The sequence below is a fragment of the Myxocyprinus asiaticus genome, chromosome 18 (assembly GCF_019703515.2).
Source record: "Myxocyprinus asiaticus isolate MX2 ecotype Aquarium Trade chromosome 18, UBuf_Myxa_2, whole genome shotgun sequence".
In the NCBI taxonomy this organism is placed as follows: Eukaryota; Metazoa; Chordata; class Actinopteri; order Cypriniformes; family Catostomidae; genus Myxocyprinus; species Myxocyprinus asiaticus.
Window position 1 is genome coordinate 32,296,387 of NC_059361.1, and position 16,460 is coordinate 32,312,846.

At 37.7% G+C, this 16,460-nt stretch overlaps 1 protein-coding gene across 3 annotated transcripts in view; it reads left to right on the forward strand.

Annotated features, from left to right (window-relative positions):
* LOC127455783 (UPF0606 protein KIAA1549-like) overlaps window positions 1-12,133 on the forward strand; it is a 71,920-nt gene extending 59,787 nt beyond the window's left edge. For 2 of the 3 annotated variants that reach the window (XM_051723910.1, XM_051723911.1), the window contains 5 exons: window positions 1,472-1,798; window positions 3,681-3,733; window positions 6,795-6,940; window positions 7,314-7,441; window positions 9,356-12,133. In XM_051723910.1, the coding sequence (XP_051579870.1) occupies window positions 1,472-1,798; window positions 3,681-3,733; window positions 6,795-6,940; window positions 7,314-7,441; window positions 9,356-9,595 (894 nt within the window). In that variant the 3' untranslated portion in view covers window positions 9,596-12,133. The remainder of the gene's footprint in view (window positions 1-1,471; window positions 1,799-3,680; window positions 3,734-6,794; window positions 6,941-7,313; window positions 7,442-9,355) is intronic. The other variant, XM_051723912.1, reaches the window with a different exon arrangement.
* Window positions 12,134-16,460: the final 4,327 nt, after the last annotated feature.

A 16,460-nucleotide genomic window follows, 5' to 3' on the forward strand; every position in this document is an offset into this window, starting at 1 on the left:
GGGTTAAAGGCTAAAGAATGAGTACTAGCAGCAAATATGTTTAAAATGATGCACACTCTCATAACTCCAGGCTAGGCATGTGACGGTATCAAATTTTCACATCACGATAATTGCTGAAGCTTTTATCAAGGTATACGGTATTATCACGGTATTGAATTGCATTACAAAAATGGGTTAAAAGTTAAACAAACTTTATTAATGGCAAGTTTAATTACTTTTTTCATTACCAAACTAGCCTTTAAATTAACAGATAACAAAGACCTTTGAAAAGACCCCTGAACATTTTAATAAACGAATGCTTGTTTTTTCTGGATAGTAAGCCAGATGCTATTATATAGTAAGGTGCAAGCTACAAATGTAATAACCACTAGTTTACACACTGTATGGCAATGTAATATTGAATATTAATATTGAAATCATCATTGTGTAATTACATGACTTAGTATAAGCTGATTCCAACTGTATTTTAGTTGTTACTACAAGACACAAACGTTACTGTGTAGTAAGCAGAGTTTTACCGTACTACTCTTCAGCCACTTGAAAGCAAGCTACACGTTATCTGCAAATGGCAACAACAGTTCACTTTCTTTGTCATCTTAGTTGTCACTTAGCTATTTGTCTCATAGAGTGTTTTCTCTCAATTTTCAAAAACAGTTTGGAAAAACGAGCAGAACTGTCATAACTTACCTTTATCTCGCTGAATTGCACAAGACGATTGTCCAGCAGATGAGTGAACATGTTGCCAGTTTTCTGCCACATGTTTTACACAAAGGGAAACCATCCTCGACCAACAACCCCTCTGCATTTTTATGGAACCCAAAATACTTCCACACTTCCGACTTAACCCTTTTAGATGGCAAATAAATTCGGCTAAGTTCCTCCTTCAGCCATGCTTCTCATCCATGCTGTTTTGTTTACATCAAGAGTGTGCATGTGTCATTTGTGTGTTGTGAATCTCAATTCGTTGATAAAAAAAATACTATGCGATTTAGAAAAAACTAAATAATTATTAATGGTATTTTGAAGTGCCCACGATAACAATATCAAGCATGATAATTACTGTGATATACTGTATTACTGAATACCATCACATGCCTACTTCAGGCATATCAGTGGCCTAGAAATAGGTGTTATTTTACGTATGGTTGGTCGCCCCATCATGGTGGCCATTATGTTGAGACTAGCCAAATACTACTGAACTTTTGGTTGTGGAATAAATTAATCATGGGTGACAAATACACATCATAAAATGGCATCTGTAAACCAAAAATATTTGCTTTTGTGTGATGCTGTATCCAAGCTGATAGGTGTTATTATGAAGTTCAAGACCACTGTCATATCTGCCAGCAAAACATAAACAAAAAATTACTTTGTGCACCTTTACATTTAATATCTGTGACCTTATGCCAAAATGATCATACATTATGCAAATATTTTGTCCTTAGTTCTTTCTCTCACTTTTGTCTTGCAGTCGGATCCAGACCAAGGCCCTGATCATCACAGCCCATCACCGACGGATGATGTGTTCCATGGCCCGATTTCTCCTCCCCCAGGCCATCCTCCTCCCCCACCCCCATACCTCCCCCCTCAACCATCTATAGAAGAGGCCCGCCAGCAAATGCACTCTCTACTGGATGATGCCTTTGCCCTTGTGTCCCCTACCTCTCAGGGCAGCACAGCTGGCATTACCCTGCCCGGGGTTGGGCTCAACCCTGGAGCCCTGCCCCCCTCAAGCCCGCCATCCCGCGACCCGCGGCCCTGGGGCCCAGGATACCCGCCCCTGAATCCCTACACAGGGGTAAGAAATGATCTGCGGTGAATTATCAAAAAAATTGCACTTTTAGCACATACAATACCAATACCCTGTGGTTTTCAGAGATAACATACAGGGCAAATTCCAATTAAAAGTGATCATCCCTATGCCCTACTCACTCCTGTTCTACTCTGTTCCTTTATGTTCCTCAATCATTCATCATTGACAACATTCATCCATATATTATATCCTCACTTCAATGTATATTTAGTTATTTTGATTAGATAATCAAATTGAAGCGAAGACATGCAACGAAAAATGCGACTATATACATATACCACATATGCTTGACTTATGTATGTGATATAGCACCCCCTTTTGGACCCGGGTCCACAGGTAAAGTTTGTATATATACAGGTGTATACATATATATAAAACTCTTCATCTGGTTAATATATTGGCTATAAAACTCTTCATCTCGTTAATATATTGGCTATAAAACTCTTCATCTGGTTAATATATTGGCTATAAAAAGATTAATTTGGCAAATACTTAAATATAGAGCATTGTAACAGAGCCAAGTCTGTCATTTCAAAATATAAGTCCTGTGTGTTTCGGCCTTGTTTATAGTTAAAAGTCATGCATAATGTACCATATCTTAATTTTTTCTTACTATTATTGGGATTTTGGCAATAAGCAACTTCTAAGATTGTATTTATTTTGTACTCTTGTAGCCTCTGTGTCTGTGCCTATCATAGTAAGGAAAGACTTTGAAAATTTTTATAAATTATTCTATAAATCAATTTTAAAAACTATTGGCCAAATAATCGGTTATCGACCTTTTCCATCACCTTAGTTATCGGTATCAGCAAAATCCACTATTGGTCGACCTCTAGTAAAAATGTACCCTTCACTAACAGTCTTTTCTTTTGTTTGGAATGACGCTTCGAGATGCATCCACTTTTCATAATGCCTTTCAAGGGCGCAAAAAATGCCATTTGGAAAACTCCCACAGTGTCCTGAAAAAATTTTTATTTGTTGAATTAATAAATTACATTTAATTACAGCTCTGTGTGTATTTGCCTGGTTGACAATTATGCAGGCAACAAAATGACATAACACTAAAGGAGGGACCCAAATCATATCTAGGGATCAGAAAATTATAAAAACTTGTGGGTCTGATTTGGGCCAGTAAGAAACCATCTACAACATACAAGCAACCACGTAGCAATGCCCTGGCAACCACCCACAAGACCCTAGCATTGTGGCACTACTTACATTTTCTTCAGAACTTGTAAAACTCAAGTTGTTAATATGTTGTTGGAACACTATCACATGTCTGTCGTGTTTTCAGTATGCTAGTCCCTGGTTGAAGAGAATTAGATCCATACACTTCTCTGTTAAGGATGCACCCATCTGTCAAGCACACCTTAACCCCAGTCATCAGGGTCAAATTAACACAGCTACTGACCCTGGAACTGCCTCTCTTATTCCAGCTCTTAATTAACCTCAACCAAACTGATCACAGATCAGCTCTTGATTGCAGTTAAGCATTGATGTCTCTGAGAAGCCTACGACTAATTGTGGATAAACTCTCACTAATATTCCGCACCACTTAGAAATCTGCCCAAAGAGTCAGAGATGGCAAACACAATTTTTTCAGTGAATATAACAAAGTCTGATAAAGGAATAGTTCACCCACAAAATGAAAATTCTATGAATTGTCATTGTATGAAAAAAGGAAGAAAAAAAGTCATATTGTTTTTGAGCAACTTGGGGTGAGTAAAAGATGATGAAATGTTCATTTTTGGGTGAACTATTCCTTTAAATAATCCATTTTATGTATTAAATCATGGAGGATTGTGAAACCACCAAGAATTATCAGGCTATTTTAAGATCAAGAACTTTGTGTCTTTCTTTCTTTCAGAGATACGCTGACTTGGGTCTGCCTCCTTCCACTGTACAAGGTTTACTGCATAGGTGAGTTGAGTCTGAGGTTTTTGTGCCCCTATGCAATCTGTCCCTCCCCCAGTCCATCCTTTCTTTCTGTTCCTCCTTTCTGACTGTGTACTGTCTGACTGTCTCTATCTCTCACACACAGACAGGTCAGAGCATGGCTATTCATCTATTATACACACAGGTCATGTTTATTTCAGCACTGTGATGTTTCTTGTCTGTGCCGCATGTCTATTCGCTGCACTAGTTGAACAGACAGTGCAAAACAGTGTCAGAAATTAACTTCTTTATTAAGGTGCGATACTTGCCATCTAGAATAGATTTGTACCTTTATGAGGGCATTTTTTCCTAACATATAACACATAGGGTGTGTCCATTTATGTCTAATACTTCAATCATACCAATAACTAAATAGGCCTGGAATTGAATACTGTAAAATAAATCAATTATTACATAACATTAAAATGCATTTTAGTTACATGGGGCATTTTTGTCACTAAGTAGTAGCATTTTTGCCCTGAGCACTGTTTCATTTCTGACCTTGGTGCAAATACCTGTATCCATGCTTACATACACATACACACACACTTTTGTTTTTTGTCATGATGGGAACATTCCATTGATTTCTGCTGTTTTCAAACTGAGCTAATGATATTTTCTGTCAGCTAAACCCAACCCTCACACAAACCTTACAGCATTTACTTACATTACAACATTACTTAATATGTTTATTACACTATTTTCCTCAAAACAATGACTACAAATATTAATAACTAGTCTTGACCAACACAAAATTGGTATCATTTTAAAGTTTAGAAGCTGTACTTTACATGTACAGTATGTAGGCATTATGACCAAAAGTGAACAAGTGCTTTGAAATTTGAAGACAAATCAGAAGTGTTCTGTTTTGATAATTGAATAATAATTTGCACTGTACATATTATTGTAATCGGTAAAAATATAAAACTGATCAAATAGCTTGTGTCATATGTCGTTTGAAAGAGTAGAATTCAAACAAACTTTGTTTTTCTCACAGACAAAAATATAGCAAGTAATAGCCAAGTATGTCTTTGACATACATGTTACATGTAAACAGGTGTTGCTTATATGCCGCGTTTTTGCTTATAACTTCACGAAAAAGAAATTGAACATAAAATATCACATACCATAACTTAGAGGAGGCGATTATCTTAAATGAGAACACGCATAATAATCAAATGCAATCGAATTAGAATGCATAGATCATTAGATAATCTACACACAGTACAATGTGCACACAACACATAATGTGCTATCTGGCTAAAAATACATTAGCTTTTCTGGATCAGATGACTTCATCGGAAATTATGTAGTACGTTGTCCAGTGTCATGGAATGCTAAACCAATCGTATTAGGATTCAGATCGCTGCAACCAGAGGTGAAAGTCATCCAAATAAGGGCTGATCTTTCACTCTAATTACATATGGCCACCACTAGATGGCACAAGTACATGACAGAGTCAATGATGGTTCAAATGACACAGAATGGAACTGAATGAGATCTGTCATGGCTAAGAAAGCGAGGCAGGACCCAAACACAGGGAGGCAAGGATGTGGGCTTTATTTACAATAACATACAACCAAAACACCCACGAGGGGGGAAAAACAGAAACAGAATGATAAACTTGAAAAACTTAACCAGAAACCGACCGAAATTAATAACAGGAACAGGATCATCCAACTGGAGACAAACATTTAACAGCAAGAACAGCAGGGGGCCTGGGTAGCTCAGCAAGTAAAGATGCTGACTACCACACCTGGAGTCACAAGTTCGAATCCAGGGTGTGCTGAGTAACTCCAGTCAGGCTTCCTAAGCAACCAATTGGCCCGGTTGCTAGGGTGGGTAGGGTCACGTCGGGTTAACTTCCTCATGGTTCTCGCTCTCGGTGGGGCGCGTGGTGATTTGTGCGTGGATGCTACGGTGAATAGCTTGAGCCTCCACATGCGTTAGGTCTCTGCTGTAACGCGCTCAACAAGCCACGTGATAAGATGCGCGGATTGACGGTCTCAGACGCGGAGATTTGTCCTCCGCTGCCCAGAGTCACTACGCCACCACGAGGACTTGGAGCGCATTGGGAATTGGGCATGCCAAATTGGAGAAAATCCACAACAAAAAAACCCAGCAAGAACAGGAAACGATTCAACACAGGACTCAACACGAGGGGTGCTTAAGAAGGGAAAGTTTTGATAGGGAGCAGGTGCCGCTGATGATGGGATAATTGGAGAACAAGCTGTTGTCTGGGTAACGGAGCTGGTGTTCTTCACGTGGCACATGCGAAACACAAGAGGGAGAGAGAGAGAGAGAGAGAGAGAGACAAAACCAATACAGGAAAACACTGACAACTGACAGTCCGAGGAGACACAGTCAGGCTAGACTGTGACAGAGATCACATTACTCATGCCTGTATGCTTTGGAGAGAGAGCATACCTTTAGTCATTGTTGTATTTGCATGTGTAATTACTTCTTTGTACAATTATTATGTTTTATTTGTTTGGAGAGGCTTTTGGACACGTAGAGATGTTTTTGGACATTAGGATAAATTATATTTGTAATGCTATCACCTTTGACTGCTTTTTTTTGTATCAACACAAAATTGTACTCCGTTTCAGGTGACAAGATTGGGAACAAAACAAAAGCAGTTTCTTCGAGCTTCCTTATTTACACCCTGAGATATATAATGTCAAATCAGAAAAATAAGAAAAAAAGTGATTTTTGTGTTTTTTTTGTTTGTTTTTTTTTTCAGCAGTTTCTTAGGCTGAGAGTTACAGAATTTATCATATTCTATATCATTAAAAAAATTGAAAGGTTTTCTTTAAAATTATACCAAACACTTGATACTCCTTTTTATATGTTGTTGTTTTTGTCGAGTTATAAGCCTTTAATTTTGGGTATGCCATTGAAACAGGAAATCTTTAAAAAAAAAAAAAAAAAAAAAAAAAAAAACACCCTCAGAGCTTGAAAGGTTAAAGACACACTCTTGATGTTGGAATGCAGAGTAATTTGTTAACAGCTGATTTATGACATGCAGTCTTTTTTATTGTTACAGACAGGGTTTAGGGTCCGGCTACATCCCTTCAGGAGAAGCCCTTCCTGTTGAACAGCTGCTGTCAGAGTCACTCTACACTGGTCGAGGGTGTCACACAGATGAGCTGCCCTCCTCTGCCAGGCCCCGACCTGTAGGTGGGACTACAGGTATGTTCTGACATGATTAACTGGAAACAAACTGCTTAAATGAACTCAACTTAGTCAAACAATTCTAAAGTACAGTATTCATATTAAAATTTCTATCATCTGGAACTCATACTAATTTAAATACAGTAGGAATTCTATAAGAATCAAATAAAGATAGATCCTTTCTAGCTTTATCTTTAGAACCTTACTTGTACTGAAATGATGTCTTGCTAGTTGTCAGTTAAAGGAAATCACACAGGAAGATTAATATTTATTGATTATTTAATTTTTACGTTTTAATTAAATTTGAACAAGGGCAATTTATTCTTCTAATAATCATAGAAGCCCTATTTGGAACTTGTATATAACGTTTATGGCACATGTTTGTTTATAGGTACTCAGCTGCACCATTTAAACCACGTTGGTATGACGGGTCGTGTAAGTGAGAGCAGGCAGCCTGGTGGGTTAAACTGGGGCCCGTATCATGAGGACGACAACAAGCTTGCTAACAACAGAGAACCTGTAAGTTTGAAATGCTCCACAGTGTGTGGTTTTGAAAGAGTTTGATGTTGCAACCATGAGCACATTGACATATGACCGTCCAAATGTATGGATCAACTCAGTAAATTAGGGGGCACACTGACAATTTAGTCAGAAACAGAGCATGGTTTGCATGAAAAATTGTTAATATGAAAGCTGTTTTGTGGACCTTGGTATCGAACCTGAGATTACCTGTAGGAGCTGCTCTGAGTTCGGTTGCAATAGAACTGTGGCACAGTTCACATGAGTGAGAAAACAACCTGTACTCTGGTCTGCACTTGTTCAGGAAGTAAAATAACTTCATCAGTTGCACAAAAACACACACACACACGTGCACCATGAGTGGCAGGGGAACATAAGCAGTGCTGCTACAACTGTTCGCAACCAGCTCCTCAAAAAAGACAGTTTTCGAGCATCAGATATAGTCGCCTTCTCCTGGACATGCATATCTGCTAAATTATGGCATGCAACACACAGAGGTGCAAATTTTGTTTACTCTGGTGTGCATAATGACACCAAATAATTTTTTAAAAAAACACAAATATAGCGGCCCACGTTGTGTTCTCCATCATGTACACGTTTGCGATGACGCAAGTTGATGACGGAAAAGTATGTAAACCACCTTAGACACCCTGATGAACAATGCTGGTACGTTATTGTTAACCTGTCACATCCAAGGTTATTTACATATTGATGTCTTAAAAGTACAGAAGCAAAATCAGCCTGTTTATTTGAAATGGTCATGTAAAACCAAATTAGCATGGTTTTTGGTGCATGAAGCCTTGATTAACAAAAGCTGGGTTTGAACAGTGGCAAGAAAAAGTATGTGAATAATATTGGTATGCTGTGCCCTTTTATGCCATATGTAGTGCTGCGTGTTCTTCCCAACAATTCAACCTTAGTTTCATCAGTCCACAAAACATTTTCCCAGTAGCGTTAGCTGGTCTTTGCCAGTTTAATGTTTTCCGTATAGTAGGCTTATGAACAGAGATGTTAACCAGTTCCAATGATTCCTTCAAGTCTTTAGCTGTCACTCTAGGGTCCTTTTTTACCTCATTGAGCATTCTGCGGTGTGCCCTTTGAGTCATCTTGGCTGGACGGCCACTTCTAGGAAGAGTAGCCACTGTACTAAATCGTCTCCATTTATAGATAATTTGTCTAACTGTGAACAGATGAATATCTAAGCTCTTCGAGATGTCTTTGTAACCCTTTTCAGCTTTATGCAAAACAACAATTCTTGATCGTAGGTCTTCTGAGATCTCTTTTTTTGTGAGGCATAGTCCACGTAAGCAGATGTTTTTTGTGAATAGCAAACTCAAAATGTTTGAGTGCTTTTTATAAGTCAAAGTAGCTCTAACCCACACCTCCAATCTCGTTTTATTAATTGGATGCCAGGTTTGCCATCTCCTGACTTTATTTAGCTTTTGTTGACATCATTAGCCTAGGGGTTCACATACTTTTTCCAACCTACAATGTGAATGTTTGAATGATGTATTCAGTATGTACAAACACAATAATTTGTGTGTTATTAGTTAAAACAGATTGTGTTTGTTCATTATTGTAACTTAGATGAAGATCAAACCAGATTTTAAGACAGATTTACACATAAATGCAGTTAATTCCAAAGGGTTCACATACTTTTTCTTGCCACTGTAAGTGAACTTCAAGGAGGAAAATGAAATGCCACATATAAAAGTGTAGAATATGTCTTCTCTAAACTAACTTCTGTAGCTATTATTTTTTCTGCCTCTGAATGGGCTTTCTCTCATTTTCCAGTCTTTTAATAACTTTTTTCTTCTAATCTTTTCCTCCATGCTTTCCTTTTTTCCCCCCATTCATTCCTTCCTTCCTTCCTTCCTTCCCTCTTCCTGTTTTTTCCATAATTTCTTTGTGTAGGTTCTTGGCTCTCTTGACTACACCTCCATCTCTGTGTTCCAGACCTCCAGGAACGGCCTAAAGGAGCCATCTGCCACTCCTCCCCACCTGGACTCTCTCGGCCTGGGCTATCCTCCCTCCGCTCCCCCCGAGGAGCCTTCCCCTCCAACCCATTCATCCGCCTCACTCATCAAAGCCATCCGAGAGGAACTCATGCGGCTCTCCCAGAAACAGGCAGCGGTACCCAGCTACCACAGCTGAGACCTGCCCCTGTGGCTCCACCCCGTGAAAACTGCACTACACTGCACTGTACTTCCCATGGAAGTGGCTTTTTTGAGATGACGACGACTGTATGTCCTGTAACTGCTGTTGCTGCCGCCCTGTGGCACAAAAGCATTAGGACAGGAAGAGTAGACATTTATCCTTTATTCCCATGTTCATTTCCAGTTTTCTCCATAGTGTTGTTCATTAGCACATGCAGTGTCCCAAGACTGAGGAAGAACCTTTTTTACCTTCTATTCAGTGAGGTGTCATTGCAGCCTATACAGTTCAGTAGCAATTAACTTCTCTGTGGTCTCTACATTGACTGATATTGAAGCCAAAATATGGTCACCACTCGTTCTGTTAGAGGTGTGTGTGTGTTTTTATTTTCACACCGTGTTGTTTTTTTGCTGTGTACAATGCCTTTTTATTTTAAGAATTTTATACCTTGCACTGGCTCTTGATTCTCATCCATGAAAATGAACTGCTTTTTGATACCTTCAAAAACCTTTCTGAACTAATTTCCATATTGTCCAAAAAAAAAATGTAATTTAATTGTCATCCCCTATTTTCCTTTACAGAGGTAACATTTTTGCCTTAACCCTGAGTCACTAGGATAAGCCTACAGTAATTATTTTATTTTCAGAGGTGTTTGATTCAATTTGGCAGGAAATTTCAGGCATCGTCATTCTTCCTAGCTTGTTTGCATACTGTTCGTAAACAAAGAAAAATAGGTCCAATAGCAGAAATGCTACTTAATTGCTCAAACGACATACTTTCCAGATATACATCTTGTAGGACTTTTTTACTATCTGTGACTCTTTGTGTAGCTAGTCAGATCCACTCTGATATGATCATAGGCAACCATGGGTACCTCAAACCATCAGAATAATTTGTCAGAAGAACAATGCCGAAGATCAACTGACGTAAAAAACATGTTTCAACCACAGATGTTGATAGAGAACCCAGAAATCCGTACTGTACCTTTAATTATCCTTATCCTTTTTCTCCAGGAAAGATAGATACAGTATACAGTTCCATTTATGTCTTTGCTGAACTATGCAGTGGAGGACGCTGTCTTTACATTAAAGGAGTGTTATGGGTACTCGTCCCTCAGTTGTAAAGATGAACAAAAAAAATCTTGTTTACAATAATGCACTTACAAAAAAGAAGTCTACAGGGGAAGGCATTGCACTGGAATAATTGTTCAAAAAGCACTATTTTGAAAGTGAAGCCACAAGACTTAAACATATGTTTTAACATGAGGTGTGTGTGATTTGTTTACTAGTAAAATATATTGCTAACCTCGCCTGTGCAAATTTGGAATTCAGTATTTTGACTCATTGTAAAGCTGGTTAACAATGAGTTAAGTAGCCTACACTTTAGGCGCTACAATGGAAGTGAATGGGGCCAATGTTTGGAGGATTTAAACAAAGAAATGTGAAGATTACAATTTTATAAAAGCACTTTAATTCTTCTATTAAAAGTCATGTATTATTTGAGCAATAAAGTTGTCAAAATCGTTGTTTACTGGGATTACACGGTTTGCGGCCTTACATCGTCATGGCAACAAATTTGGACATAATTTTAAAATATTCGTTTTATTACTCTAAATTCATTTTAACACACATATTGTTTGTCTTGTGGCTATATTTTTGAAACAGTGAGTATTTTAACGTTTACAGATTGTCCCCATTCACTTCCATTGTAAGTGTCTCACTGGAACCTAGATTTTTGCTTATTTTTAAAGAAAAGGAGGAACGAGTTGAAATTAATTTTTGTGGAAATCAATATTATGCCACAAATACTTTCAATTGAGCTCCTTTAACTCTGTACATTTGTTGGGCCATTTCTTTGCCCAAAATGTAATCTTTCACATTGTGTCCAGTGTGGAACTAAGAGTCAGTAAGTGGTGAATGACACCCATAGTGTACTCTCCTGAGTATGTGTAGTATCACTACTGTGTAAATGATATTTGAAGACAATACTACATTTTAAAGATATGAAGAAAAAATTGAATTGTTTCAAGTTGAAGTATTTTAAGGTCGGGGTTAGGCCAACATCTTTCCTTTACTGTTCTGTGGCCATGAAGTGCTCATCAATCCATAGCAATAATGTTTTTGAAGTGTTTAATGTGTTACAGGATGCAGTGTTGCTCATTAAACTGCTGTTGATCAACTGGTAATACAATATGTTCCTCTATGACTCCGTGCTTGTAGAGCGTTTGGTGTGGTAGAAGTGCATAAAACATGGTCACTGTAATTATAGTATTAGATTACACTCAGTGAAAGTCTCCAGTTCAAAACACTGATCCTTCAACTATTTGTACCTTATTTAATGCTCAAAATGTGTTCATGCCTTGTGATTAAAACTATTTTTTATGTTGATGTTGAAAACAGGAGGATTATCTTGTTATCTCTGCCCTTGTTTATATGTTGGAATGAGTTTTCTGCTCGCTATTTTGTTGGAATTTCATTGATCTGTAGTTACAATTCTACTGATTCTTTATTTAAGTGACAATTAAAAAGTATTACCATATGGATGTTGTTTGCCTCATCCAACTTTGTTAAGTCATTGATACAGAGCGCAGAATCCTGATACACTCTAAAAAAGGCTGGGTTAAAATATGGGACAGAACACACGTTGAGCTAAACTAAACCAGCAAGTTAGGTTGTTCATTTGAACCCAGCAAATGGGTTATTTATTCAACCCAAATGCTGGTTCATTTTTTTAAGGAATGCTGGGTTAATTTGATCTCATAAGTGGGTTAATATTTTCAGATTGTTTTTTCCTTAAAGAAATATTGTAAAATAAACCACACCATAAACAAATGTGTAAACATGGTAGCTTATTTATTTTGGATTAATATAAATACATGTAATAAGTACATTTAAACTCATTTTACAAATGTTTTAATAAACAGCATGTAGAACAATAAAGTAACATTTATAATTCATGTTAAATACACTAGGCATTAAAAACATTAATGTATTAACAATACCCATTATATTATTAAAAGGATAGTTCACCCAAAAATGAAAAATCTCTCATTTGCTCACCCTCATCCCAGATGTGTATGACTTACTTTCGTCTGCTTCTAAATTTATTTGTTTTTGTTCAGAATATTTCAGCTCTGTTGGTCCATTCTGTGCAAGTGAATAGTGGCCAGAACTTTGAAGCTCCAAAAACTACATAAGGGCAGCATGAAAGTAATTCATAAGACTCCAGTGGTTAAATCCATGTCTTCAAAAGTGATATGATAGGTGTGGGTGAGAGACAGATCAATATTAAAGTCCATTCTTACTCTAAATCACCTCAACTGTTCTGACGCCGCCGCTGGGTTGTCGCATTGGGGTGGAGGGAAGGATGTATTTATAGTATATAGTATAGTTTCAACTTCCAGTGAAAATGACCCACAAAAACTACACAACAGAGAAAAATATAACCCAATAAAATGACCCAACAGGCCACACTCAGCATTTTTAAGAGTGAAGTGTTTATGTCTGCATAACTTTCCATGGACAATCTGAATTCAAACACACTTTGAACACCTAGCTGATGCAACCAAACCTTTTATTCACTTAATGAAAGACCTTTCAGATCTTTATAGGTTCACTTCCACAGAGTTGCTCAGCCTCCAGGATTTTGAGCTCATTTATTTGCGTTCAGCATGCGCCTTCCGCTATACTTTTTATTTGAAGAGCGATTTCTGAATTTTTAAAGTATTATCTGACTGAAAAAACATTTGCTATGAAATTACAGTCTACTAAATCCTTTTCGTAGAGTTTATTTAGCTTTTATAGGGTTTTACCATTGTGCATAGACTTTATATACGCCGAAAATATATTTTAGACTAGGGTGACCATACGTCCTCTTTTTCCAGGACATGTCCTCTTTTTCAGACCTTAAAAAAGTGTCTGGCCGGGATTTCTAAATTTGTGACAATGTCTGGGATTCGGCTTTAGCTGCATTATGATGTGCATCTGGTGTAATGCTTCATTGTGTGTGCGCGCATATTTGCATTGCTTTAACCCCTCTTTGTAAGTCCCACCTTCTCGCACACCAATTGGTCGATTATAAGAGTCTTGCAGCAACTATTGGCCAAATTCCTGACTGTCAATTTCTCTGCGAACGCGCGAAGAGGTGTTGTGTTCGGCATCAAACAGTTGCTTGACAGTAGCAGCAAATGACAGCTGAGTGGAAACAATGTTCAAATGAAAGTGCAAATTTACAGAAGATTTGCACAAAAACTTCCCATGCTTTCATCCAGGTCGAGATCCGTGGGAAACAGAATGTATGACATGTAATGCTGGCGCTTATGTGTCAGTTGCTAATAAAGGTGCAAGTGATTTGGGCCGTTTACACGACAACGTTTTCAACTAAAAACGGAAAAATGTTTATGCGTTTTGGGGCCTGAAAACGCAAACTTTTGAAAACAGGTTTCAAAGTGCACGTTTTTGAAAACGATATCGTTATCGTCTCCGTGTAAACATACAAAAACGCGAATTTGTGAAAACGATGACGTCATACGCACGCGTATTACGTGTTATATAAAGAATGATGGATTGATAGGCATCAATTTGAGATGTATAATTATCAATATGAATACTGGTGTCTGTGCAAATAACAATAATCAACAATTTATTCATTTGGAGTGTTTTGTATGAAGTGTGAACATTGTACAGTAGGCAGAACCTGCAATTTGAAAATCTTGAAATTAATGTATGGATTCAGATGGGAAAAATGTATTTGTATTTTAAATGTTATTGATTTATTTTTATTTGATGTACTTTTACCCTGCAATTCATTCACCCACCGCTTATGTATACAGCCTATAGACAGAGATGTGATACCATGTACAGTATTCAATGATATGCTTAGAATATGAAAACATGAGGCAGTGAAAATGCATGTTAGATCCAGTGTACACAAGACCTCTCTCTCCGTCAGAAGATATCCATATATCAGAGTTCTGTCTGATATACAAAACCAGTCAACATCAACAGCTTATGTTAACTTACTCTCCTACCAGCCCAAGAGTCAGCAGGGGGAATACAGAAGAAGGCAGGAGACGAAGTGATAGTAAAATGAGCAGAGTTTATTGAATAATCTTGAGAGTTCAGTCTATAGGCATGCGCGCGAGTACTTCAAAACAACGCGCGAGACATTCAAAACTACAATGGCGGACGACAGGCTGTGTTTGTGCTGCTCAAGATTTTGAGTTTATGGACGCTTCTCCAGCAAAGTGTAGATTTACTGCATTACTACTACGACCAGCGATCGCCATCTTCATTGTTTGTATTCACCACTCTGTGGAAGAATGCTTATGAGCGCATGCGCGTAGTGTTTCTTTACGTAGTGACATCGCAACTACTGTCCTGGCATGCATAATACAGTGTTTTAGTCGTTTTCGCGGATCCGTGTGAACGGGGATCGTTTTGACAACGTTGTCGTCTGTACGCGAAACTTTTCAAAAACACAAAGGAAAAACTTGTCCATAGTACATAGAAGCACACATTAGCTCTGCGAAGCATAAAGGGTCAGCAAAAGGTGAAAATTCATCAGGTAAATTAACGGACTACTTTTTGCGACCAGGTAAAATTGTTATCACATTGCTTCATTTCCCATGGCCATTCAAAATAATACTATTAAATATAATACTATACATACTAATAGTAAATGAAGCTACACTCATGGCATCAAATATTATATTTTAGTACATGGACATTCAAAAGAATGCTGGAACTTTTTATTTATTTATATATATTTATGTTATGTTAATAGAGTGTCTTTTTCACTGTATTAAAGTTTGCATTCGTAGTAACACTGTTTTGAACCCTATTATCCCCCACCCTATTTTAGACGCTTTGTTAAACCAACGAGTAGGGAAAAAGTCTGAAATGTCTTAAACAGACTACTCTAACACATACTATCTTTCTTAATTTTTAAGACATTATATGGTATTTTCAATCAAGATATATGTACATTAATCTAACTAAAGACGGCTCTTGAGTCATTCAGTGAATGTAAAGTAGTTTGTCTACTCTTGTGCATTTACAGTGCAAAAGCGATAGAGGGCGCAAAATGCTTTAGAATTAATATGAAATATTTTTTAAACTTGAAATAACCAACTAAACTATTAACTAAATTCCAATACTACAGTTGAAGTCATAAGTTTACATACACCTTAGCCAAATACATTTAAACTCAGTTTTTCACAATTCCTGACATTAAATCGTAGAAAACATTCCCTAACTTATGTCAGTTAGCATCACTACTTTATTTTAAGAATGTGAAATGTTAGAATAATAGTAGAGAGAATTATTTATTTCAGATTTTATTTATTTCATCACATTCCCAGTGGGTCAGAAGTTTACATACACTTTGTTAGTATTTGGTAGCATTGACTTTAAATTTTTTAACTTGGGTCAAATGTTTTGGGTAGCCTTCCACAAGCAAAGTTGCTGGAATTTTGGCCCATTCCTCCAGACAGAATTGGTGTAACTGAGTCAGGTTTTTAGACCTCCTTGCTCGCAGTCGCTTTTTCAGTTCTGCCCACAAATTTTCTAGCGGATTGAGGTCAGGGCTTTGTGATGGCCACTCCAATACCTTGACTTTCTTGTTCTTAAGCCACAACTTTGGAGGTATGCTTGGGGTCATTGTCCATTTGGAAGACCCGTTTGCGACCAAGCTTTAACTTCCTGGCTGATGTCTTGAGATGTTGCTTCAAAATATCCACATAATTTTCATTCCTCATGATGTCATCTATTTTGGGAAGTGCACCAGTCCCTCCTGCAGCAAAGCACCCCCACAACATGATGCTGCCTACCCCCACCCCCCCCCCCCCCCCCCCCCCATGCTTCAC